The 26138-nt window shown below is 41.0% G+C and overlaps 1 protein-coding gene across 1 annotated transcript in view; it reads right to left on the bottom strand.

Moving 5' to 3' along the window:
• Positions 1–12787, bottom strand: part of LOC311128654 (germ cell-specific gene 1-like protein) — a 41965-nt gene extending 29178 nt beyond the window's left edge. The window contains exons 1-3 of the mRNA XM_084160849.1: positions 12478–12787; positions 11717–11764; positions 3176–3328 (exon numbers count right to left, since the gene is read on the bottom strand). Of these exons, the coding sequence (XP_084016975.1) occupies positions 3176–3328; positions 11717–11764; positions 12478–12784 (508 nt within the window). The 5' untranslated portion in view covers positions 12785–12787. The remainder of the gene's footprint in view (positions 1–3175; positions 3329–11716; positions 11765–12477) is intronic.
• Positions 12788–26138: the final 13351 nt, after the last annotated feature.

The following is a 26138-nucleotide window of genomic DNA, read 5'->3' as shown; positions in this document are numbered from 1 at the left end:
AACATCTAGACCATCACAGAGTCAACAGAACATCTAGACCATCATGTAGCCAACAGAACATCTAGGCCATCACTTAGACAACAGAATATCTAGACCATCACGTAGCCAACAGAAAATATAGACCATCACGTAGCCAACAGAATATATAAACCAACACGTAGCGAACAGAACATCTAGAACATCACGTAACCAACAGAACATCAGACCATCACGTAACCAAAAGAATATCAGACCATCACGTAGCCAAAAGAACATATAGACAATCATGTAGCCAACATAATATCTAGACTGACAAGTAGCCAACAGAACATCTAGACCATCACGTAGCCAACAGAACATCTAGACCATCACTTAGCCATAATAACATCTATACCATCACTTAGCCAACAGAATATCTACACCATCACTTAGCCAAAATAACATCTAGACCATCACGTAGCCAACAGAACATCTAGACCGTCACATAGCCAACAGAACACCTAGACCATCACTTTGCCAAAATAACATCTAGACCATCACATAGCCAACCAAACATCTAGACCATCACGGAGTCAACAGAACATCTAGACCATCATGAATCCAACAGAACATCTAGACCATCACGTAGCCAACAGAACATTTAGACCATCACGTAGCCAACAGAACATCTAAACCATCTGTAGCCAACAGAACATCTAACCATCACGTAGCCAACACAACATCTAGACCATCACGTATCCAACAGAACACCTAGTCCATCATGTAGCCAACAGAACATCTAGACCATCACATAGCCAACAGAACATGTAAACCATCACGTAGCCAACAGAACATCTAGACCATCACGTAGCCAACATAATATCTAGACCAACACGTAGCCAACAGAACATCTAGATCATCAATAAGCCAACAGAACACCTAGACCATCACTTAGCCAAAATAACATCTAGACCATCACGTAGCCAACAGAACATCTAGACCATCACGTATCCAACAGAACATCTAACCATCACGTAGCCAACACAACATCTAGACCATCACCTATCTAACAGAACACCTAGTCCATCATGTAGCCAACAGAACATCTAGACCATCACATAGCCAACAGAACATGTAAACCATCACGTAGCCAACAGAATATCTAGACCATCACATAGCCAACAGAACATCTAGACCATCACATAGCCAACCAAACATCTAGACCATCACATAGCCAACAGAACACCTAGACCATCACATAGCCAACCAAACATCTAGACCATCACGGAGTCAACAGAACATCTAGACCATCATGTAGCCAACAGAACATCTAGACCATCACGTAGCCAACAGAACATCTAGACCATCACTTAGACAACTGAATATCTAGACTATCACGTAGCCAACAGAAAATCTAGACCATCACGTAGCGAACAGAATATATAAACAAACACGTAGCCAACAGAACATCTAGACCATCACGTAACCAACAGAACATCAGACCATCGCGTAACTAACAGAACATCAGACCATCAATTAGCCAACAAAACATCTAGACCATCACGTAGCCAAAAGAACATCTAGACCATCACATAGCCAACATAATATCTAGACTGACATGTAGCCAACAGAACATCTAGACCATCAATTAGCCAACAGAACACCTAGACCATCACTTAGCCAAAATAACATCTAGACCATCACGTAGCCAAAATAACATCTAGACCATCACGTAGCCAACAGAACATATAGACCATCACGTAGCCAACAGAACATCTAGACCATCACGTAGCCAACAGAACATCTAGACCATCACGTAGCCAACAGAACATCTAGACTATCACATAGCCAACAGAACATCTAAACCATCACGTAGCCAACAAAACATCTAACCATCACTTAGCCAACACAACATCTAGACCATCACGTATCCAACAGAACACCTAGTCCATCATGTAGCCAACAGAACATCTAGACCATCACATAGCCAACAGAACATGTAAACCATCACGTAGCCAACAGAACATATAGACCATCACATAGCCAACAGAACATCTAGACCATCACATAGCCAACCAAACATCTAGACCATCACAGAGTCAACAGAACATCTAGACCATCACATAGCCAACAGAACATCTAGACCATCACTTAGACAACAGAACATCTAGACCATCACGTAGCCAACAGAACATCTAGACCATCACGTAACCACCAGAACATCAGACCCTCACGTAACCAACAGAATATCAGACCATCACGTAGCCAAAAGAACATCTAGACCATCACGTAGCCAACATAATATCTAGACCGACACGTAGCCAACAGAACATCTAGACCATCACGTAGCCAACAGAACATCTAGACCATCCCTTAGCCAAAATAACATCTAGACCATCACTTAGCCAACAGAATATCTAGACCATCACTTAGCCAAAATAACATCTAGACCATCACGTAGCCAACAGAACATCTAGACCATCACGTAGCCAACAGAACACCTAGACCATCACTTTGCCAAAATAACACGCAGACCATCACTTAGCCAACAGAATATCTAGACCATCACGTAGCCAACAGAACATCTAGACCATCACGTAGCCAACAGAACATCTAGACCATCACGTAGCCAACAGAACATCTAGACCATCACATAGCCAACCAAACATCTAGACCATCACGGAGTCAACAGAACATCTAGACCATCATGTAGCCAACAGAACATCTAGACCATCACGTAGCCAACAGAACATCTAGACCATCACGTAGCCAACAGAACATCTAGACCATCACGTAGCCAACAGAACCCTGAAGTCTTGTGTGTGCAGAAGAACTCAGTGAACTCCTCTAATAACCAACATCCATCCACTAGGACCAAATCAATACTAACCCAGATAAAACTAGACAAGCTGTCTGAAATATTCAAAGCCTCATAGTATAGATGGCTCAGTGGACCCCCAGGAAGAGTAGCTTTCAAGTCCAGCCCAACAGATAGCAGTGAGCAGAGCTCCATGGGTATCAGTCACTCACTGTTTTAGGGCCCCTCGCTGAGTAAAGCTTCCAGTGTGAAGACCGTGTTGATCTGCAGGGTTTCTATAGTCCCAATCAGCAACAAACAAACAAACAAAATACTTTTCTAACTGAGAGGAATAATGAGGAGTGGAGAAAAGGGACTGAGAGGCACGCACACAAAAGAGAGCATATCAAGTGTTGTTACCTGACAGGACAGTGAATATGGCAGCGAAGGCGTTGAGTTTGAGGCCGTTGATGACGTTTCCTAAGTGACATGCCTCTATGGACATGAGGATGCCTCCGGTGGACAGGAGGATAATATACAGACACTCTGCCACGATACACAGCCACAGCACTCCTACAGAAGGAGAGAGGGAGGGAGAGGGAGCGACAGAGAGAGGGGGGGGGGGGGGGGGGGATGGGGGAGAAAGAGACATTGATGAGGGAGGGATGGAGAGGGAGGGGAATAGAGAGACACATAAATAGAGGGGGAGGTAAGGGAGTTGGACCAGTGACCCAGTCACCATATCATTAACCTCCAGTGTAACGGTGAAGATGCATCTGTCTCTAAGAGAGAGACAGACAGACAGACCACTTGACTCGCTGCCTGGGTATGATGGGAAGAATGGTCCTTGATATGATCTATTACTATGCAACTACACAGTTATAACTGTAGTAACAACGTAGCAACAACATAGTAACAACGTAGTAACAACGTAGTAACAACATAGTAACAACGTAGTAACAACATACTAACAACATAGTAACAACGTAGTAACAACGTAGTAACAACGTAGTAACAACGTAGTAACAACATAGTAACAACATAGTAACAACATAGTAACAACATAGTAACAACGTAGTAACAACATAGTAACAACATACTAACAACGTAGTAACAACGTAGTAACAACATAGTAACAACGTAGTAACAACGTAGTAACAACATAGTAACAATGTAGTAACAACGTAGTAAGAACATAGTAACAACATGGTAATAACACAGTAACAACATAGTAAAACCATAGTAACAATGAAGTCACAACGTAGTAACAACGTAGTAACAACATAGTAACGACTTAGTATTACTATGCTATTACGCGGTCATAGGGTTTAGCGGTTATAAGACATCTGGAACAAGGACTGTGTAATTACACGTCCACTTGCTGAAGCTTATTCCAGCATGTTATTACACATGTTCTTGTTCCACTATAGCTAGGTTTCCATCCAATTTGAGACAGATTTTCATATGAATATTCTAAAATCTTAATAAAACAATATGCGCATTTTCCCACCAGAGATGTGTTTCTATCAAACTGACTATGTGCAGAAGGCTGTCCGTGATGACGTAGTGCATATAAGATAACTTTTGCCGTTAAATTCCCATGTACCGAATGAAAGATACAAGTTAAATTGGTTTCCATAGCATTTTCAAAACTCTACTGATGGTTTTGTCACAAACACTGTTGAGTTATATAGCAAATGTGCTTACACTGGTCTTGGCATATGTGCTGTAGCCAACACCTCACAGATACAGTGCAGGTAGACTACCTATTACTGAACAAAAAATATAAATACAACATGTAAAGATCCCAGAAATGTTCCATACGCACAATAATATTACGTTTCTCAAATGTTGTGCACAAATTTGTTTACTGCCCTGTTAGTGAGCATTTCTCATTTTGCCAAGGTAATCCATCCACCTGACAGGTGTGGCATATCAAGAAGCTGATTAAATAGCATGAGCCTTACGCATGTGCACCTTGTGCTGGGGACAATATAAGGCCACTCTAAAATGTACAGTTTTGTCACACAACACAATTCATGCAATTGGCATGCTGACTGCAGGAATGTCCACCAGAGCTGTTGACAGATAATTGAATGTTAATTTCTCTACCATAAGCCGCCTCCAACGTCGTTTTAGAGAATTTGGCATTATGTCCAACCAGCCTCACAACTGCAGACCACGTGTAACCACGCCAGCCCAAGACCTCCACATCCGGCTTCTTCAACGCCTTCTTGTACATTTTACTCACTAAAGTAGTTATTGCTATGTGTCTGAAACAGGGAATTGAATTTGAATGCTTTGAATATTAATCTTTGTTAAACCCATTATAGAAAAGTCAAACAGAACATTTTCTCCTTATTGCTCCTAGTAAGACTATTGACTGCAAAGGTTGTTACATTGTAATTACATAAGCAATTAACAAGTTATTTTACTTTACATTAAATTGCTTGCTCCTAGATAAGTACATTATAAATACATGTACATAATTTGTAACAACATTGTAATAAGAGTTGGTGGTTAAAAATGGTTATATTGTAAGAACAATGTAATTACAAGGGTTATAACTAATATTATCCTGTCTCCTCATTTCTCCTGGTTAGCCTATTTCTCCAAAAGTGCTGTTACATTGTAACGACATGGTAATTAAAACGTTATTTCACTTTACATTAAGTTGCTTACTCCTGAGTGGGTACATTATGAATACAAGCGTATCCATTGTAACAACATTGAAGTTTACATAACATTGGATTGAATATACCCTTTGGGCCAGGTTAAAACATGGAAATAAACCACTGAAAACAAGCTGTGGTTAAAATGGCAAGGTGTGTCTTGTTACAATTCTTGTTACCAGCTCCTAGTTTATTAGATTAAGATGGTATCAACCCTGGGAATACCTGTGGATTTGACGGTAGCGGCACCATGTAGTTACAATTTGGTTATTAACATGGTAATTAACAGGTAACTTTCAAACGTGTAATTGCAAAACAGTAGTTACATAGTGGAACAAGAAAAAGTGGAATAACCTTCAGCAAGTGGGATGTGTAATTACACAATCCTTGTTCCAGTTGTTCAATAACGGATGTTGTTACTACGTTGTTACTACATGTTATAACTGTGTAGTTACATAGTAGTAGGGGGCAAGTTAATGTAAAGCGTTACCCCGTGGCTTGACAATAATAACTACATGTTATTACTAATTACATAGATTATAACACTGTTCGTTTCTTTGCTATAAGATCTGTGGGAAATGTTAAGTGCTGCCAAAATAACCATAGTTAGAATGTAAAAGTTAAAAGTAGGCCTGGCACTAGATGAATAATTTAATCTGTTCATATCTCTTAGCGATAGAGCAATCATTTTTACTTGTTCCGACCAAACTCTTAAATGGGATTTCAAAGATTAATCAAAGGTGATCATTTTAATTTCATGGCAGGATTAAGGTGCATATTCAAATTGAAGGTAGTCTGTGATTTATTCAAATGAATCTCACATACGTGTCTCTTTTGCAGTTTTGTACTTTTTTTTTGGTCTACCTGAGAGTATCCCTTTAGCTATTACTATAACTTACATTTCCTAGACAACGTATCCCCCATCACAAAAGCACAGAGAAAGGTATGGATTTATTGGATCAAATCGAATCATAACTGAGATCGAATACATTAAAACCAACAAAAGTCAGTTAGAAATCTGTCATAATAATGCCCCTTTTGGGTTCAGAGACAGTAACATTGGACTCAAATTAGGCACAAAGAGGATGTGTGTGTGTGTGCGTGTGTGTGTGTTGAACAGTCTTTTGTATTGCAGTGAATTAGGCACGGAGAGAATGTGCCGACACAGAGGAGGTCAAACAAACGAAGGAGGAATGTCTGACTGATGAAAGGGCGGAGTGATAGCAGCGTGTGATTGTCAGATCAATTTTTTCTTCCTCCACTGTTTCCATCAAAACTCCGTGGCGCAGAGGAAAGTCGTTGGCTTCAGTAACCTATAATCAGTTGGAATACCAGGTTCTCATCTTACATCATGCTTAACTTTTTGCCTTCAAGTTTACTATTTTTCTAAAACTGAAATCTATGGCATTATTAAGGATGTTTAAGACAGAAGCTTATACTCTACTAAATAAAACAAATTATTTGAACAACAGTGCAGAAAGTGTGGTTTCACATAAAGCATTTTTCTAAATAATGTCCCTTCAACAGGATTCAACCTCATACCGTCAGTGTTCCATAGTTCCCTCCTCGACCTGCTAAGATACCGGTCAGGAGAAACTACATCCTAACTATATGTGTAAGTACGGTGTCCAGTAGAGGTCGGTGTTTGAAAGCGGGCACTATTTCTGTTACATGTATTTGATATATGTATTTTAATACGTTCAATACCTATTTTATCATTTGCATTTCACTGGCCTGAACTACAATTCATGTAGCGTATTTTTTTTGGTACAGTTTAATTACAATACATGTTTTTATTTTACACAAATATATACTTGCAAGTTGACCGCTTAACTACAACATTCTCCGTAACACAATATTTTTACTTGCTATGACTGTGGTATTGTGATGAGTGTGATAGAAGGGTAAATCAGGAGGGTAAATCACAGAATACAGAGTTTATTCCTTCGTTACACAAAATACGCTGGAATAGCGACAAACGAAACAGGCACAGGGGAAACTCTCTACCCTGGCAATACACTGTAACGGTATCTCCATACAATACATAGGCACAGGGGAAATATCTACCCTGGCAACAAAATGGTACGAGTAGCTCCACCGAGCTCCACTACTCTCACATACAAACAATCACTCACAAGGACAAGGCGGCAGAGGGAACACTTATACACCGACTAATGAGGGGATTAGAACCAGGTGTGTGTGATTGACAAGACAAGACAAATGTGATGATGATAATTGGGGCGGCAGTGGTTAGTAAGCCGGTGACGACGAACGCCGAAGCCTGCCCGAACCAGGAGGGGAGGCAGCCTCTGCGGAAGTCGTGACAGGTATATGCATGTTTACCTTAATTTCATACATTGATGTAAGTCGGTCTGGATAAGAGTGTCTGCTAAATGACCAAAATGAAAATGTCAAAATGAACACTTGCAAAGCACACTGCTGGGTATTACTGTATTCTGCCCCCAAACAAGGCCAAATGTGATTAAAATAGAAATAGATTAAGGCAGAGCTCATTAGAATAATACCAGCAGTGCGTTCATTTTTAACATTTACAGTTTGGTCATTTAGCAGACACTTTTATCCAGAGCGACTTACAGTCAGTGCATTCATCTAAGGTTGATTAAAAAAAACACATACACTAAATGACCAAAAGTATGTGGACACCTGCTCGTCGAACATCTAATTTCAAAATCATGGGCATTAATATGGAGTTGGTCCCCCCTTTGCTGCTATAACAGCCTCCACTCTTCTGGGAAGGCTTTCCACTAGATGTTGGAACATTGCTGCGGGGACCATTCAGCCACAAGAGCATTAGTGAGGTCAGTTACTGATGTTGGGCGATTAGGCCTGGCTCGCAGTCAGCATTCCAATTCATCCCAAAGGTGTTTGATGGGGTTGAGGTCAGGGCTCTGTGCAGGCCAGTCAAGTTCTTCCACACCAATCTCAACAAACCATTTCTGTATGAACCTCGCTTTGTGCACGGGGGCATTGTCATGCTGAAACAGGAAAAGGCCTTCCCCAAACTGTTGCCACAAAGTTGGAAGCACAGAATCGTCTAGAATGTCATTGTTTGCTGTAGCGTTAAGATTTCCCTTCACTGGAACTAAAGAGCCTGAACCATGAAAAGCAGCTCCAGACCATTATTCCTTCTCCACCAAACTTTACAGTTGGCACTATGCATTCGGGCAGGTAGGGTTCTCCTGGCATCCGTCAAACCCAGATTAATCCGTCGGACTGGCAGATGGTGAAGCGTGATTCATCACTGCTCCAGAGTCCAATGGCGGCGAGCTTTACACCACTCCAGCCAACGCTTGGCATTGCGCATGGTGATCTTAGGTTTGTGTGCCATGGAAACCCATTTCATGAAGCACCCGACGAACAGTTCTTGTGCTGACAGTTTGGAACTCGGTAGTGAGTGTTGCAACCGAGGACAGACGATTTGTACGCGCTACGCGCTTCAGCACTCGGCGGTCCCATTCTGTGAGCTTGTGTGCTCAATTTTACACACCCAGTGTGGCTGAAATAGCCAAATCCACTAATTTGAAGGCCTTTAGTAATGTATCACATGTAGTGTAGTGTATCACAGTCATAGCAAGTAAAATGTTTCTGTAACCATTACTGGGAATGTTGCTGTAGTTAAGGATAGATTGTATCCTGTATTTGTTACACGGTACCTTTTGAATGCATCTCTGCCTATCTCTGGCTAGCGCAAGGTAAATCATTGTAATATTCACAGTAACGTTCCACCAGCTTCCTGTAAGTTACTGGAAAATGCAGAGCAATGGCACAGTACAATACTGTAAGAAAGTAAATGCTGCTGTAATCATGTTGGTATTTTACTGTAACTACATGGGATTGGTCAAGCAGGTTGGCCGCTAGATATTTGTACATTACAGAATATTTATGAATATTTGGTGTTTTATAACACTTGCACTTCTAGAGACCTAAACAAAAACTTCAAAACTGGCCATGATTACAGGATGTGGCTTAATATTCAACCAATAAAGGTTTAAGATCCACATTATACATTGAATTATTATGGCATTACTACCACATGTCAGTTGAATTGGTAAAGCATTCTCACTAACAGGTGCAACAAATGTAGCCACTTACAAAGCAAGCCTTCAAAGATGTTAATGAATCAGCGATTCTTTCCCCCTCCCCAAACATTTTTCCACAATGCACTATAATGTACAGAATGCTGCAGTGAATATACAGTAAAACAGCAATACAGTACTTTGTTAAATTGTATTTTAATAATACTACAGCAATTGGTAACAGTTATGTAATTCTATATTCCAGTATACCAATGAATCATTTGTATTTTATATCACTACCAGATATAGTAGAGGCCTTAAAGGGTAAATATTAAACCATTAACATCTTCAGGATAGGACCCCTTTTTTTCAATTTTCGCATCAAATGACATACCCAAATCTTACTGCCTGTAGCTCAGGACATGAAGCAAGGATATGCATATTCTTGATACCATTTGAAAGGAAACACTTTGAAGTTTGTGGTCCTGCGTTTATTTATTTTTATCATCTTTGAAATGCAAGAGAAAGGCCACAATATAATATTACAGTTTAGGCGCAATTTAGATTTTGGCCACTAGATGGCAGAAGTGTGTGTGCAAGGTTTCATATTGATCCAGTGAAGCATTGCAATACTGGACTATTTTGTATCAAGTCTGCCCAAATGTGCCGAATTGGTCAATTGATACCTTTTCAAGTACATAACTATTCAGAACACACAAAAATGGTAAGGTAATACAAAATGTAAGTTTACACACTCCCAGGAATGTCAAACATGATGGATCATTAGCTTATACGCTAACTTTCACACATCTAGATGGCTGGGCGGGGTGGGTGTGGAGCCACAGACAGCAGGGGTTCAAACTGTAGAACCCAGTTCCTACATTTAAATATAAAAATGGATTTTATCAAACAAAACTATGCTGCATTTTATCTCTGGGACCCTTAGCATGACAAATCAGAGCAAGATTACTGAATGTAAGTACATTATTTACCTTCAGAGGTGAATGTATCAAACCAGTTGCAGTGATACGTTTTTTGTTGTTGTGCACTCTCCTCAAACAATAGCATGGTATTTTTTCACTGTAATAGCTACTGTAAATTCGACAGTGCAGTTAGATTAACAAGAATGTAAGCTTTCTGCCCATATAAGACATGTCTATGTCCTTGAAAGTTTGCTGTTACTTTCAACAGTCATGCTAATCACGTTAGCTCAACCGTCCAGTATACGGGACACCGATCCCATAGAGGTTAAACTGTTTAAAGGTCCTGAACAGTAATTCTGAAAATTACTTTTTCTCTCATGGCTAACTACCAAGAAGTTTGAAAAGACAGGTTGAGTGGGCGGCGAGCTTCTATTCATAATTTACTGTAGACTTACAGGACATGTATTTTATAAACACATACGATATGGTACTCTATTCAGTGGGGTACAGCATTCTCACTAATGGTTGCAACAAATATAGCCACTTACATTTTAGTTATTTAGCAGACGCTCTTATCCAGAGCGACTTACAGGAGCATTTAGGGTTAAGTGCCTTGCTTAAGGGCACATTGACAGATTTTTCACCTAGTCGGCCCGGGGATTAGAACCAGCGACCTTTCGGTTACTGGCACAACGCTCTTACCCACTAAGCTACCTGGCACCCTTACAAGGCACGCCTCAAAATATGTTAATGTGACTATTTCGACGCCCAAAACATTTTCCTACAATGCACCATAATTCACAGTATGCTACTGTAAATATACAGCAAAACAGGTCATACATTAATTTACTGTAAATTTGTATTATAAAAGTACAGCAATCGCTGTAATTTTACAGCAGTTTAGAGGAATGCCATTGAGCCCCCAAAATGCATTGGCCTTTATAGTACTGTACTGTAATATAGAGTTACTGTAAAAGTGTTGCTGTAAATTTACAGCAATTTGTTACAGTGCAGTAGCTCCCCAGGACAACGCAGCATTTCTAATCCTCTTAAATGCTGCTAGGTTTGCACTTTTTAAATTGACACTTCCAAATAAATCTAAGGATCACTTCAATCTCAGTTGGGCCCTGCATGTGACCCTACTCCATGGTTATTAAGGGACTGGGTTCAATTTTCACGCTTTGAGCTGCACTTGCTATTCCTTATATGAGAGATGACTGGAATCTTGAAATAATAAAACCACATCCATAGCCATTCACAGATGCATAGAACATTTTTTGTTAACACATCTATTACAATGTAATAACATGCAATTACGCAAAAACCTACCTCTTTCGTGTGAAGGTGCAACATAGATGAAACTTCTGCAGTTTTCACCTGAAATAGAATATGCCACACAATCACACACAATACAATCAAACACTCAATCATCAGATTTCTAAAGTGCATGCATTGGTAAAGGGTTGGCTAACCCAGTGCAGTCTTTAGCTCCATCCCTGTTGAAACACCTGATTCTACTACTCAGCTGCTCATCGGGACCTTGACCTAGAATTTTGATATCATGGATGGTCAGTCCTTGTATCCGTAGTGCTGTCTATGAATTTGAGAGCGGTTACATTTCTTCAGCCCCATTCCTCCGTTTTTTTTTTTACAAAACAGTGGCGGGGTTCCCGCTTTGTTATTGTTTGAACTACAGCAAAATTAAATATTATGATTTTTCTAGTTTCTCATCTGTTTATTAGAACACGGGGTTGTTGTTTTTTTTGCATGTAAATGTACCTATTTGATTGTGAACATTTCAGAGAAAAACAACCACAGTCACATTTTGTAGAATTTTGTGTGAGTGCGTAATTACATACAGACGATCATGTTAATGTGTGTGTGAGTGTGCTGGCAGCTCACATAAAAGCTATGGGCATTTCACTCAAAAGACAAGACCGAATACATAGACATAGCCTACAAATTAGCAGTCTTTGATTCTGAGAACCCAATTGTAACTTTCCATTAAAAAACAGGCTAGTTCAATGCGTACAGCTGCGTCACATCGCAGTGCGCGAAAAAGTTTTTCTCCAGGAGTTTATCTCTCTTACCTGTCATATTGACGTTCTCCTCGCACGAAAACCAGATCCCGGTGTGGAACTTCCTCATGAGGTACTTATCTTCACCGGTCTCCCAGATGTACTGGACCAGTCTGCTATCATTAATGTTCGAGCTGTTGAACCTGATACAGAACGACTGTCTGGTGGTGGTGACGGGTCCGGTACAGAAAGGTTTCGCCACTTTCCGTGTCCCCTCGCACCAGTAGCTGGTAGTCAACGCAGACACGGCTAGAATCAGCGCGAGGAAGTTCAAGGTAAGAGCCAGAGATACTCTCCGCCGCCGGTCTATCCCCCCCATAACAGCAACCGGGAATGGGAGACGCGCTTTTCCCAACGTTTAATACAGTATTTGGCGAGTTTTCCTTAGATCCTCCCACAGCAGGCTAATCCGGCTTTCCGTTACTATACTACAGGTAAATACAGCTGCGCGAGACTACTGCATGTCGAGACAATCCTCAGATATGCTCCTTTGAGTCTGATACTCTGACTCTGTATCTACCACTCCTCCTCATCATCATCATCCTCCTCCACCCCCCCCCCCTCTCTCTCTCTCTCTCTTTCATTCCCTTTCTTTTTTACATCTCTCCTCTCCATCATATCAGTGATGGTGTGTGTGTGTGTGTGTGTGTGTGTGTGTGTGTGTGTGTGTTTGTGTTGTGTAATTGGTTGAGTCCCTTGGCATCACAGTCAGCATTCCTTCTCCCTAACCTTGCTCCCTCTATCATGACCCCCCCCCCCCCACACACACACACACACACACACCACATGACACACACATGAGGACATTCTATGAGTGCACTGATGTGTCATCACCCATGGCAACACACACTTGTTTCCACACACTCACACTCACTCGCATCAAAACCAGATTCATTACAGTATTAATGACAGTAATGTATGAAACCAGATTCATTACAGTATTAATGACAGTAATGTATGAAACCAGATTCATTACAGCATTAATGACAGTAATGTATGAAACCAGATTCATTACAGTATTAATGACAGTAATGTATGAAACCAGATTCATTACAGTATTAATGACAGTAATGTATGAAACCAGATTCATTACAGCATTAATGACAGTAATGTATGAAACCAGATTCATTACAGTATTAATGACAGTAATGTATGAAACCAGATTAATTATGACATTAATGACAGTAATGTATGAAACCAGATTCATTACAGCATTAATGACAGTAATGTATGAAACCAGATTCATTATGGCATTAATGACAGTAATGTATGAAACCAGATTCATTATGGCATTAATGACAGTAATGCATGAAACCAGATTCATTACAGCATTAATGACAGTAATGCATAAAACCAGATTCATTACAGCATTAATGACAGTAATGCATAAAACCAGATTCATTACAGCATTAATGACAGTAATGTATGAATCCAGATTCATTACGGCATTAATGACAGTAATGTATGAAACCAGATTCACTACAGCATAAATGACAGTAATGCATGAAACCAGATTCATTATGGCATTAATGACAGTAATGTATGAATCCAGATTCATTACGGCATTAATGACAGTAATGTATGAAACCAGATTCACTACAGCATTAATGACAGTAATGCATGAAACCAGATTCATTACAGTATTAATGACAGCAATGCATTAAACCAGATTAATTCAGTAGTGGTGCATGGGTAAAATCATTGGGGAAGCCAATCCAGAATAGAAATCCATTTTACAACCTATGTGTTGTGATAATTGCTTTGTTTGCTCTGTAACCTGTTAGTTCATATGCCTTGCCACTGTGATATATAGACCTAAAGGCCGAGACAATAAGAAGACACAGTGGCAGAATAAATTCAACCTTACATTTGTTTCATCACAAAACCAGAGCACAGGGGTGAAGGTAAGGTGGTACGGTCCGGTACAGTACTGCATCCCGGCAAAATAAATAGTAGGGGTACGCCGTACCGGTAAAACGTGAGTTTATCACAATAAATACAACATCCCCAAAAACTATAGGCTATTACACAATTTTTTGACATTACTGCATGTCAGCCACATTAATTTTTTTATAATTGACTGGAAACCGGGTGGTATTTGCTCCAAATTGCATTGTGGTCTGAGGAGAACACTTCCATTTTGTCAAGGTGAGTGGCCGAGACCGAGGCGTGTGCGGACAACAGCGGATGCGTCAATTCAGGCTACAAGTGTCGGCCCAATGACAATCACAGAATGTCATTACAACACACGTAGGTGTTCTGTAACAGATGTCTCTTTCCATTCATCAAATTGCGGGTTGGTGTTCGGATGTTGAAATGATTTTGTGAGTGGACAAATGTGCACGGGGTAGCCTACAGGAGCGCCTTTGTTTAAGTGTGACAATCAGATGAAAACAGAATGTTCTGGTTGTGTTTATGCTACATTAAAATGCATAGGCTATGTGTCCATAAGGCTAGAGGAAGCTAAGCTAAGTAAATTGAATTAAATTGCCAAAATGATAGTATAGCCTAAATAGCTTACTCCTGTCTATACAGAAATAAATAAACTCATTCAATATAGGCTACTACACCAGAAAGGATGACTTGGCCACAGGAGGTCATTTACATTTTAGCATACGCTCTTATCCAGAGCGACTTACAGTTAGTGATTGCATACATTTTTCATACTGGCCCCCCGTGGGAATCAAACCCACAACCATGGTGTTGAAAGCACCAAGCTCTACCAACTGAGCTACAGGGGACTATTGCTTCTTAATAAAAAATAAATAATGTTATGGCATAGCCTACAGTCTGAAGGGCCCGCTATTTGGGCAGCGCGCGTTGCAGATACCAAATAGATGATTGTTGAGTTGTGACTGTCAGTGAAAAGCAGAGAGACCCAGCCAGGCATATCGCAATATTTAAAAATACAATCGCGGAAAAACAGTTTGGGAGCAAATGGCTATTGTTGTAAAGAGATGACAATGAAATGACTCCAATCTGTCTTTTAGTTATCCAAATTCTTAACTTAATTGAGCGAACAGTAGCCTATCTTATTGGCACCAGCAGAGAACATCGTCCATATCCCCAGTGAGTGTACATATTCACTGTCTTTATCATTGGGTCTGTGCCACTTGTTTGTTTTAGGACAATAATTTCCTCCTTTAGGTTAGATGGACGTCATATTGTATTTGTGTCTCCCGTTTTCGTAGGCTAATTATACGGATCAGACAACATCGTTTTATTGATCAGTTTGTCCGTGTCACAGAGTAGCCTACCCCATAATTTTTGTAGTATAAAAAAAATAGAAATTAAATCTACTTTCACCCCGGAGAGCAACATCTGTCCGATGAAGTCCACAAAACATATTGCACATAACAAACAGTTACATGACCTACGGCATGGTCAAGCAAGGTAATGTTTCTGACATTTTCAGACTACTAAACAACTATTGATTTAGAACCACAGAGGGTTACCTCAAGTCACAAAGAAAACAGGAGCTGCCTCCACTATTCCAGCACCATTTCAACTTCAACATCATCAAATCACCTATGCTTTGTCTAATACAGTGACAACTAAAATATACCAAAAACGATTTAGTCCAATCAACGTAAGCTAAATATGATGTGGCTGTCCATGGTACTGATTTATGTGTGTGTGTGTGTGTGCGTGTGTGTGTGTGTGTGTGCGTGCAAGTAGAACAAACATATTGGCTCAACCTACTTGTAGAGAAACACCAATGCCATCCTCCTCTTTCATGTTGCCTAAACTGTCTATGACTCTGTCACACAGTACACACTTTTAGTTTTTGTTGTCCTCGGCTACCTGGCTAAAATGCTTCCTTGCTAGCCTAACTTCCTTTCATGGGCAAAGATGAGCCAGCTAGTTAACATTAGCCATCTAGCTACATATTGAATTTCCATCCTCTCAGGCCAGGGTTACAATGTATGAATTTATGGTTGGATCAGAATCGCCATTATAATCATTGGCCAGTATGGAGAATTAAGTAAAACCACAAGTCCAAATCCCTATCTTCATCCATGGCTAATTTAGCTTAAGGGATCCTTTTAGCTAGCTAGCTAGCCACCGGAGGACAACAACACAATGAGATGCAACAATTACAAATGTTTCTGTCAATAATGACGTTTGGCTTGTGATGTGATTGGTCTGAAGCCAAATCCAACCAGGACCCTTCACAGCTGAGCTCACTCAGTTTAGCTCAACACTGATTGGCTATTTTTTATTTTTATTTTTAGAATCAAAGGGAGGCCAAATGCTCGCTGACTTCCCTTGCATTCCATGCTACGGGCGACAACAATGCCGTACTCTTTCTGACCAGACAGCATCAGATACTGTAGATACACTACACATGCTGAGACAGAGGGGGCGCTGTTTCATCCGCTCAGAGGCTTTCTCCGGTGAGATACATTCAACCTCTTGCGAATTGAAGGACATTTATGAGACACAGAGAGACTAAAGTTAAATTATTTAGAATGTTTTCTTCTTGGTACATTTTTTTAGGGGAAGCCTGGCTTCCCTTGGCATCCACGAATACACACCACTGGATTCATTACAGGATTAATGACAGTAATGTATGAAACCAGATTAATTATGACATTAATGACAGTAATGTATGAAACCAGATTCATTATGGCATTAATGATAGTAATGTATGCGTTTGGTCTCTCTCTCTCTCTCTCTCTCTCTCTCTCTCTCTCTCTCTCTCTCTCTCTCTCTCTCTCTCTCTCTCTCTCTTTCTCTTTCTCTTTCTCTCTCCGTCTTTCCTTCTCTCTGTCCCTCTTTCCTTCTCTCTCGCTCTCTCTCTCTGTCTCTCCTTTCATTTGTAACCTCTGGTCTGTGATTTACAATCTCAATATGTGCGTGCGTTCGAGTGTGTGTGTGCGTGAGTGCACGTGTGCACCCAAGTGTGTGTGTTTGTGTGTGCGTGTTTGTGTAGACTACATAGCAAATTCCCCAGTGTTAAATGAAGACTGAACGTGTGGACCCGTATAGACACTGAACAGTATAAACACTGAACAGTTGAATTAACGCACTGCTTAGCGTAATGTTTATTTGCATATTTCCCAGAGTGCCTTGCCATCAAGTGAATTGTACAGTTACCACCCATGACTGTATTTGTTAGTGGCAGAGACATGCTTGTTGCATTCATCCATTTTCAACCCTATGGCCTTTGTCAAGTGAGGTCCTAAGTTAATATGTTATTCAAATGTAATTATTTAACACAATACAATGTGTATTTCATAAGGCCTTGTTTTGAGAGCATACACAAAAAAAATACTTGGTTGCTTGGATGACCCAACTGCTGGGTTGCAGGCATTGGGTCACTTAGTTGGGTTGTTTTTTAAAGAAGAGCAAGGTTGGCTTGTTGATGCTGGGTTATTGAGATATGATCCAGTGGGTCAGATCAGAAGACTGGAGGCTTGGCTTAGTAGGGGCGTGGCTTTCAGGACTTTATTTTTGGCTACCCGTGAGAGTAAATGTTATTCCGGTTAATATTTTCTGTTGAATTGTTATCACATTACTGTCAAATAGTGACACTTTTGTTTCTTTAATGAAGTGCACAGAAGTGTATGAAAATCGTAAAAGCTTATCCAGGGAGTCAGGGATTAGCATGTCTCTTGAGGAAGCTTAAAAGAGATTTTGGCTTGGAAAAGTTGAATATTTTCAGAAGGAGTTGGGTAATTGGTTAAGGGAGGAGGATTGGAGGGAAAGAGGAGGTTGAGAAGACTGAGGGAGGCAGAGGATGGGTTGGAATCTATTGAAGCTAGCAATAACAAGTGGGAGGCTATGTCGAGGAAGATTGGTGTCAAGTTCAAACAGAGTGAGCCGGACGCCAGTTCGAGTACTGGAGATGAAATGGAAGGGGTAGAAGGCATTGTGAGGAAAGGCCTGTATCTTGATTTGCGCTTAGGTACAGGGCACCATTTGAAGGGAGTGATTTTCTGGGGTAGTGTTAAGTCTGCAGGTAGCTTAGTGGTTAAGAGCGTTGTGACAGTAACCGAAAAGTCGCTGGTTCTAATCCCCGAGCCGACTAGGTGAAAAATCTGTCTGTGCCCTTGAGCAAGGCACTTAACCCTAATTGCTCCTGTAAGTCGCTCTGGATAAGAGCGTCTGCTAAATGACAAAAAAAAAAGAAAAGTGTCTGATGTTTGGTGCGACGCAGATCCAGAGGTGACACAGTCTGTTCTTTTGATTCAGAGTCTTTACCGGACAAAGTAACGTTAGGATATATTATGAGTTATGCTGTTAGAGCATTTGTGCCGAATACACTGCAGTGTTACAGGTGTCACGTTTATGGGTAAGTCGCAGCGGTGTGTAGAGGAGAGATTCCAAGATGTGGGAAGTGTCCAGGAGGACATGGGACAGAGGAATATGTAGTTTCGGTGGAAAAAGTTGTGTGTGTCAACTGTAGGGGTGCCCATGTTGCTTGGGATCCGAGGTGTCCGGTGCGAGAGAGGAAAGTTGAGGTGGCCAGGGTCAGAGGAATGCATAAGATGTCATATGCTGATGCAGTGAAGAAAGTAGAGGAGGGTGGATCAAGGGTGAGGGATTCTGAGTAGGTCTGTGTCAGAACAGAGGGATAGGCCAATGAGTGATATATGTTTCAGTAAGGTTGGCTTCTTAGCGTTCATAGCAATGGTTATCAACTGTACCACAGAAATGGAACGTAAGTCACAGAAAATAGATGTTGTGGTGGCAGCTGCAGGGAAGTCCTTGGGGGTACGAGATTTGAGTTCAGAAGTGTTGAGGGATGGTGTCCCGTCCTCCCTGGCCATTGGCATGGTGCAGGAGCAGATAGGGTCAAAGTAGTGGAATGGGGTAGTGTGTTTTAATGAGTGTAGGTGGCAACTGCAGAGAAGTACCTGGGTGTACGAGATTTTACTGCAGAAGAGTAAATGGGGTGGTGATTTATATTTTGATGAAATAGTGGTATATAGGTATAGGGTTAGTTGGTGGGTAGGATAAGGTGTTGGGTTTTAATTAGTATAGGGTTAGTTGGTAGGGTAATTAGGCATTTATTTCCCATTTTGTATCACAGAGTGTAATGGATTAATACTGTAGTTCAGTTGGGGGCAGTAATGCTACATATTGGATGCCAACTGCCGTAGGGCACGTGATCAATGACGTCTGTAGCTTTTTGTCGAACAACCACCTGATTGGTTTGGTATTGGTTTGGTAGAAGACAAAAAGGCTACCCTGCGCACGTGTTGATCAAGCCTTGAGTAATTAACCTATTTTCGACACAATTGTCTGGAAATGCTCAATGCTTCAGGAAGCTTTGTTTCCCCATCCCTAGCTGTGTTAGCCCAGTCGCTAGCTTATCCAGCGTCAGTGATACATAGAGCAACCATGTACTATCTATGGAAAACAACTGCAACCTTTTTGCAAGCAACATTGGTAAAACAAACAAAATAAAATAAAATGTACCTCATAACGTGTTTCAGATGTAACGCCAACATACTGTAGGTCTCTGGCTGCGTTGACGATGCATGCCATACGATAAGCTGCTAAATAGATTCAGACAGCTGATATACTGAGAGAGAGAGAGTGTGACAATCAAATACAACAGACTGGAGATCTTACAACTAGACAAACAGGAAATGTTCATTCCAGAATCCAACACAGAAACACAGACACATTAGAGACAGAACCGCTTCCCCTCTTTATTGCAGGATTGTGAAATGTTGACATTAGTTAATTTTGAATAATAATTTTAACAATTAAAACAAATGTACAAATGAGCTAACTCGTATGTAAAGATTAAACATCTTAGTCTAAACTACTGTACATTAGATCATTGAGTTGTAACAAGTAGCTATTATTGCTACATGTTAAAACATAATTTTCAGGTGAACAACAAAAGCACCCATAGCATATAGGATATGCCCTTAGTCTCTTGGGACATTGATTGGGACCTCTCTTTATCTGGAAACAGACTTTCACTTTCTGAGGACAGAAAACAACACAAAGCAACAGACTCCATTATTAAATTAGACAGCACTGACTATTATGTTGCTATTATCTCTCTGTGCTCAAAGGTTTCCCCTCTAGGGAATCTTTTCATAATGTCCCACAAAATGACCTGCCATAACCAGTAGGGTCAGTGCTATCCGTGATCCTTGGGACGTCCCTACCCTAAACCCTAACCCTAACCTTAACCTCTACCTTAACCTTAACCCTTACCTAACCTTAACCCTTACCTTAACCATTTTAAATTTCAACTTCAATGGGGGGTAGGGACGTCCGAAGGATCCCGGATCTATCCAGTAGCCTACACTCTCCCTTTACTGACAGCTGGAGCTGCAATTTAACCCTCTTCCATGGCTGTTATCTACAAATGCATTTGGAGACTTGGTTTTTAATTTTCAATGATTAAATCAAGATACAGTAGCTAGCTAATAGGAAGTTAGCTAGCGGATTACATTTAATTCACTTAGATACACAGTGTGTAAAGTTAGTTAGCTAGCTAGCAGCTCAGTTGAGGTAGCCTACAAAGTGGCCTACTGTAGCCAGCTAGCTAGCTAGCTAATAATACATTGTGTTTTAACATTTAAAACGTGTATTTACTTACTTTAATAGGTTCTCCCACGGCCTCCATGTTTTGGGGTCCTTACAAAAACAAAATAATGGGCAATCTTCATGATTTATTGGGTGTAGCAAAGCGCAGCCAGCCACCATGTGGACGAATTGAGACGAGGCCAGAAGTTTGTGTGTCACCAGAGCAGTTTAGAAGGTGTTGCGACGTTTGACTTTACCAGCGAAATCCACTTCCAATTTCAATAAATCGCAGACTGTCTGCCATGCTTGATAACTTGAAAACTAGCACTTGAAACTAGCATACTCAACAATGCTCTACAAAATGTGACTTACACGGATGGAAAACATTGACGCACGTAACACCCAGCACCCCTTCTACGGGCGTGTGGGGGAGGGTTGTTGAAATGTAACATCCAATCAAAATCTTGCCACTGGGAGCCAGCAGACCATTCAAACGGTTTTTGCAGTACAAAATTCTCCAGAACTCTAAGGGAGGCGCGACAACCGACGTGATTTTGGAGGTATGGCAACCGAGACTAGGGTTATCCGAACAACGCAACCTGTCACATTATGCAATTGATGGTTAAATTAACCCATGTTTGGGTAATCTGAACAGCACAACATGTAGGGTGATTCACACAACCTTATACATTATGTTGACTTTCAAAGAAATGTGGATTTCCATAGGTATTTTTTTGTCACCCACAACCCGTATGCACAATAAGTGGCAAGATTGGGAGAAAATTTGTGACTACCTAAATCATCTAAACTGGAACAACCGTTTCAGTAACGGGTGCAATAAATCCAAGTAACATATTGGATCAGTTAAAAAAATTGATGTCATTTATATTTGAGAAGCATAAGATTAATTAATCAATCAATCTACATGCAAAAACATAGATATTGAAACAAACAATTCTTAAAACATACCTGCAATTGAGCATGCTGGGAAATATGCTAATGATGGCCGTGGTTTTGGTTAAACTGGTTATTAACACCAACACTGGGTTATTTTACACCGATGAGTGTTAATTTATCACTTACAGAATTAATTATGTTGAGAGTGTAGGCCCTCAAAATAAGGCCTTATGAAATACGCATTGTGTTAAATAATTACATTTTAATGATAACATATTCGCTCCGGATCTCACTTGGTGTATTCCAGTGGTCACCAACCTTTTCTGTGTCAAGATCAAGATCAAAATGCAAGCCAAGATCTACCGCTCAGATTAGTTTAAATCATGATTTAAAAAAAAGTATAAAGCCTATGCAACATTAACCAATTAAAAACAGTTATGTAGCAGTGAGGTTTGTGCAGTAGGCTGTAGGCCTACTGCCTATGGAGTTGGAGTGAGTAGTCATGCTGTACTTCGCTCTGTAGATAATATGACACACATTACATTACAATGGAACGATTTCATTAGTGTAATGTTAGCTAGCTACATAGTTCTCTTTGTATCAAAGATAAAGGTGTAGTATAGAGAAACTATCGAGGTTAGCTAGCCAGCTACATTCGTTCGCAGCGACGCCGTTTTTCAAACAAAGTCAACACCGCAGCCATTGCTAGCTAGCCAACACTACCAGCTAGCAGTACTGTAGCAACTAAATACAATATCATTTTAGCCAGCTACATTCGTTCGCAGCGACGCCGTTTTTCAAACAAAGTCAACACCGCAGCCATTGCTAGCTAGCCAACACTACCAGCTAGCAGTACTGTAGCAACTAAATACAATATAATTTTAGCCAGCTACATTCATTTGCTTCGACACCGTTTTTCAAACAAAGTCAACACCGCAGCCATTGCTAGCTAGCCAACACTACCAGTTAGCAGTACTGTAGCAACTAAATACAATATAATTTTAGTCAATGAGAATTTTGCAACGTAAAGCTTCACTTTCTGAACATTCGAGATGTGTAGTCCACTTGTGTAGCTAGCATGACTGACTTTGTGCTAGCTAGCCAACGTTTAATTATTTCTGCGTTATGAAAGGAACTAGACACGGACACGAATGATCTGTTTAGTGTGTTAACACACTATTGGTAGTTTGTTGTAACCAATTATTGGTGCTAAACCGTGTGTTATTGGATGCTAGCATGCTAGTTAGCTATGGCGTCATAGGATACGGTGCCCTGGGCGGTTTTCACGGAATAATACTGTACCAAGTTAGCTAGCTCAATAAACTAAGTTAGTGTCTATTCCTAGAAAACATTGAACCGCTGTAGTTTACAACAATTATAATTTCTAAAGTGGAAGTTGGGAGAGTTATATTTGAGTGTTTCAGTGAAACGTAAGTGAGGGAGGCCCTGCTCTCTCGCTTCCCCAGATGTTTAGTTAATTTTATTCCGATCTCTTTTGCATTATTGTAGCCTTTTCTGTAGCCTGTCAACTATGTGTCTGTCTATCCCTGTTCTCTCCTCTCTGCACAGGCCATACAAACGCTTCACACCACGTGGCTGTTGCCACTCTAATCTGGTGGTCCCTGCACGCCAGAGGTGGGACAAAGTCATTGTTATGCAAGTCACAAGTAAGTCTCAAGTCTTTGCCCTCGAGTCCCGAGTCAAGTCGAGTCAAAGATGAGGCAAGTCCCAAGTCGAGTCAAAAGTCAAAGCCATCAAGTCTCAAGTCGAGTCCAAAGTCCTACCATTTTAGTTTCGAGTCATTTCAAGTCCTCTTACCACAGAAATAAAATGTATACAAATCATGTATGTCTGTAAGATTTGTATTTATTTAAACCTTTTTATACAATAACATTAATCAAATACAGCAAAAAACATAACATTTAATTTTCACAAAAAAAATGCTTGTATTTGAACAGCATATTGCACTAGAACAATGCAGAGAGAGAGAGAGAGAGAGAGAGAGAGAGAGAGAGAGAGAGAGAGAGAGAGAGAGAGAGAGAGAGAGAGAGAGAGAGAGAGAGAGAGAGAGAGAGAGAGAGAGAGAGAGAGAGAGAGAGAGAGAGAGAGAGAGAGAGAAAATGGTTTACGGGGAAGGACAAACACCAAAGCTCTGGAAGTAAAAACAGTGTGGGAACCTGCACTGCAAATGAACAGATCTTACTCCATGTGAAACTCCTACCACAGGAGAGAGAGAGCTGTGTGGACAGGTGATGAGAGTGAGTGTGTGTGCGCGCATGCGTGCTGTGGACAGGTGGAGGGAGGCCCCTATACTGCATTGCATTTGCAAAAGATCAAATTGGCCAAAAGTCTGTCAGTCATTTGTGCACGATGGGGACGCAGAATGATGCCACCATGGCTGAAAACTCGCTCCACTGGAGCACTAGAAGCAGGCACTGCCAAGACTCGGATGGCTACTTGAAAGAGTGAAGGAAGAGTCTTACTGTTCAGTGCCCAGAACAAAAGGGCATTCTGTCCTTCTGCCATGTCAATGTAGTGACTTAGCTGTACTGCTGGTGGGGTCCCAACATCCCTTTTCTGCCTCTTATGGTATGCAGCAAACAGCCCTTCTCCTTCCATGTCCTCTAGTTCTTCTTCAGCAGGCACCGGCACAGGCTGCTCTGTCTCTGCAGCATCTTGCAGGATCAATTCTAAAAATAAAAATAAAAACGTGTCACAACAGCAGAAACAAAAGAGCCCTTATTTCTGATGTTGATGATACTGTTCAAGACTGAATTTTTTTATTATTGTTAAAGTCAGATTAATATCACATTAGATCCTATATCAGATTAAGATCAAATTATTGTACGTTGCATTTAAGTTGCATTGCAAGTCAATAATATTTACCTTTAACTCGTTGTGCCACCTCTGCCTTGATGTCACGGTTGACCAGCACATGGGGCTCAATCCACAGCAGACAAAAGGCTGGATCCAAGGCAGCTGCTTTCAGGTAGACTGTGTCTGAAAAGGGGGCAGTGATCCCTTCTTGAGACTGGGCCATTTTTACATTAATGAAGATCCCAAGAAATCTTTTTTTCAGGGATGCCTGCAGACCTCTGACCAGGCCACTCAGGAAACGAACTTGAGGCTTCAGCTTCTCAAGATGGTGATTGAGGGACAAGATGGATGGAACAACTGCACTGATTGTAATGACTTTCTCCCCCTGTGTCAAATCAGTTGCTTCTCCGAACGGTTTTAAGATGTCCACCAACTCCTTCAGCAGATTCCACTCTCGTGGTGTGAATGACAGTTCTTTATGCCCGGCCTTCTCAAGAACTGCGCAGAGCTTTTGCTGATCACAATGAAGGACTGCTTTTACCTGCCGCAGTGTGGAATTCCACCTCGTGCTCACTGCAGCAGGGATGCCTCTGTGCTCCCCAAATTCACCATCGAAGATGTCTTTAAACGTTGTGCTTGTGTGGAGCAGGGAGCTAAGTTTTGATAACTTGGAGAGAGAAGGACATGCCGCTTTTGTTTCTTTCAAACCGTCTCCCACAACCAGCTGCAATGTGTGTGCAAAACACTGCAGGCGCTGTTTCTTTGCCATAGCAGCATCGACGGTTTGCTGGTCTTCTTGGGTTAAGTCATGCCATAGCTCAGGATCATCAAGATTATCTCCAGCATCTTCATCTTCCTCCTGTTCGCTGGGGAAGCAGACTGTAAATGCCTTGCGCATGTTAGCAGCATTGTCACTAATTATATAGTCCAATTTAGCTTTGATGTTGTATTCATCACATATTGCCTCAAATTGGTCACAGATTCGCTCTGCTGTGTGAGAGCCTTTGAAGCGGTTGCAGGCCAAGAGATTAGTCTTTAGCTGTACCCTCTCTGCATCTCGCTCCATCCAGTGCACAGTGACACCAAGGAATCCCCTCATCTTTCGATCAGACCAAATGTCCACAGTGACTGAAACATGGTCAGTGTTGCTCAATTGAGTTTTTAACTTTGACCGTCTCTCCTCAGCAAGGCTCTCTGTTTTTGTGGTCAGCGTTCGGCGACATACTGGGGTATACTTGCTGTCCAGCACAGCCAGAAAGTGACGAAAGCTCTTATTTTCCACAATAGACAGAGGGAAATTGCAATCAATAATCAAGTCAGACAGTATCGCATTGGAGATGGCCTTCTGCTGTGGGTGGGTCAGGCTGTAACGCCCTACACGAGTGTCAAGGAATTGTGAGATTGAAGGCTGTTGTGGTTCATCTACGATGATTTTGTTCATCTGGTATTCTTCATACCTG

This window comes from Coregonus lavaretus, assembly GCF_964263955.1.
Source record: "Coregonus lavaretus genome assembly, chromosome: 1".
Lineage (NCBI taxonomy): Eukaryota > Metazoa > Chordata > Actinopteri > Salmoniformes > Salmonidae > Coregonus > Coregonus lavaretus.
The sequence above is the reverse complement of the archived record's forward strand: the minus strand, read 5'-3'. Positions and strand labels throughout refer to the sequence as shown.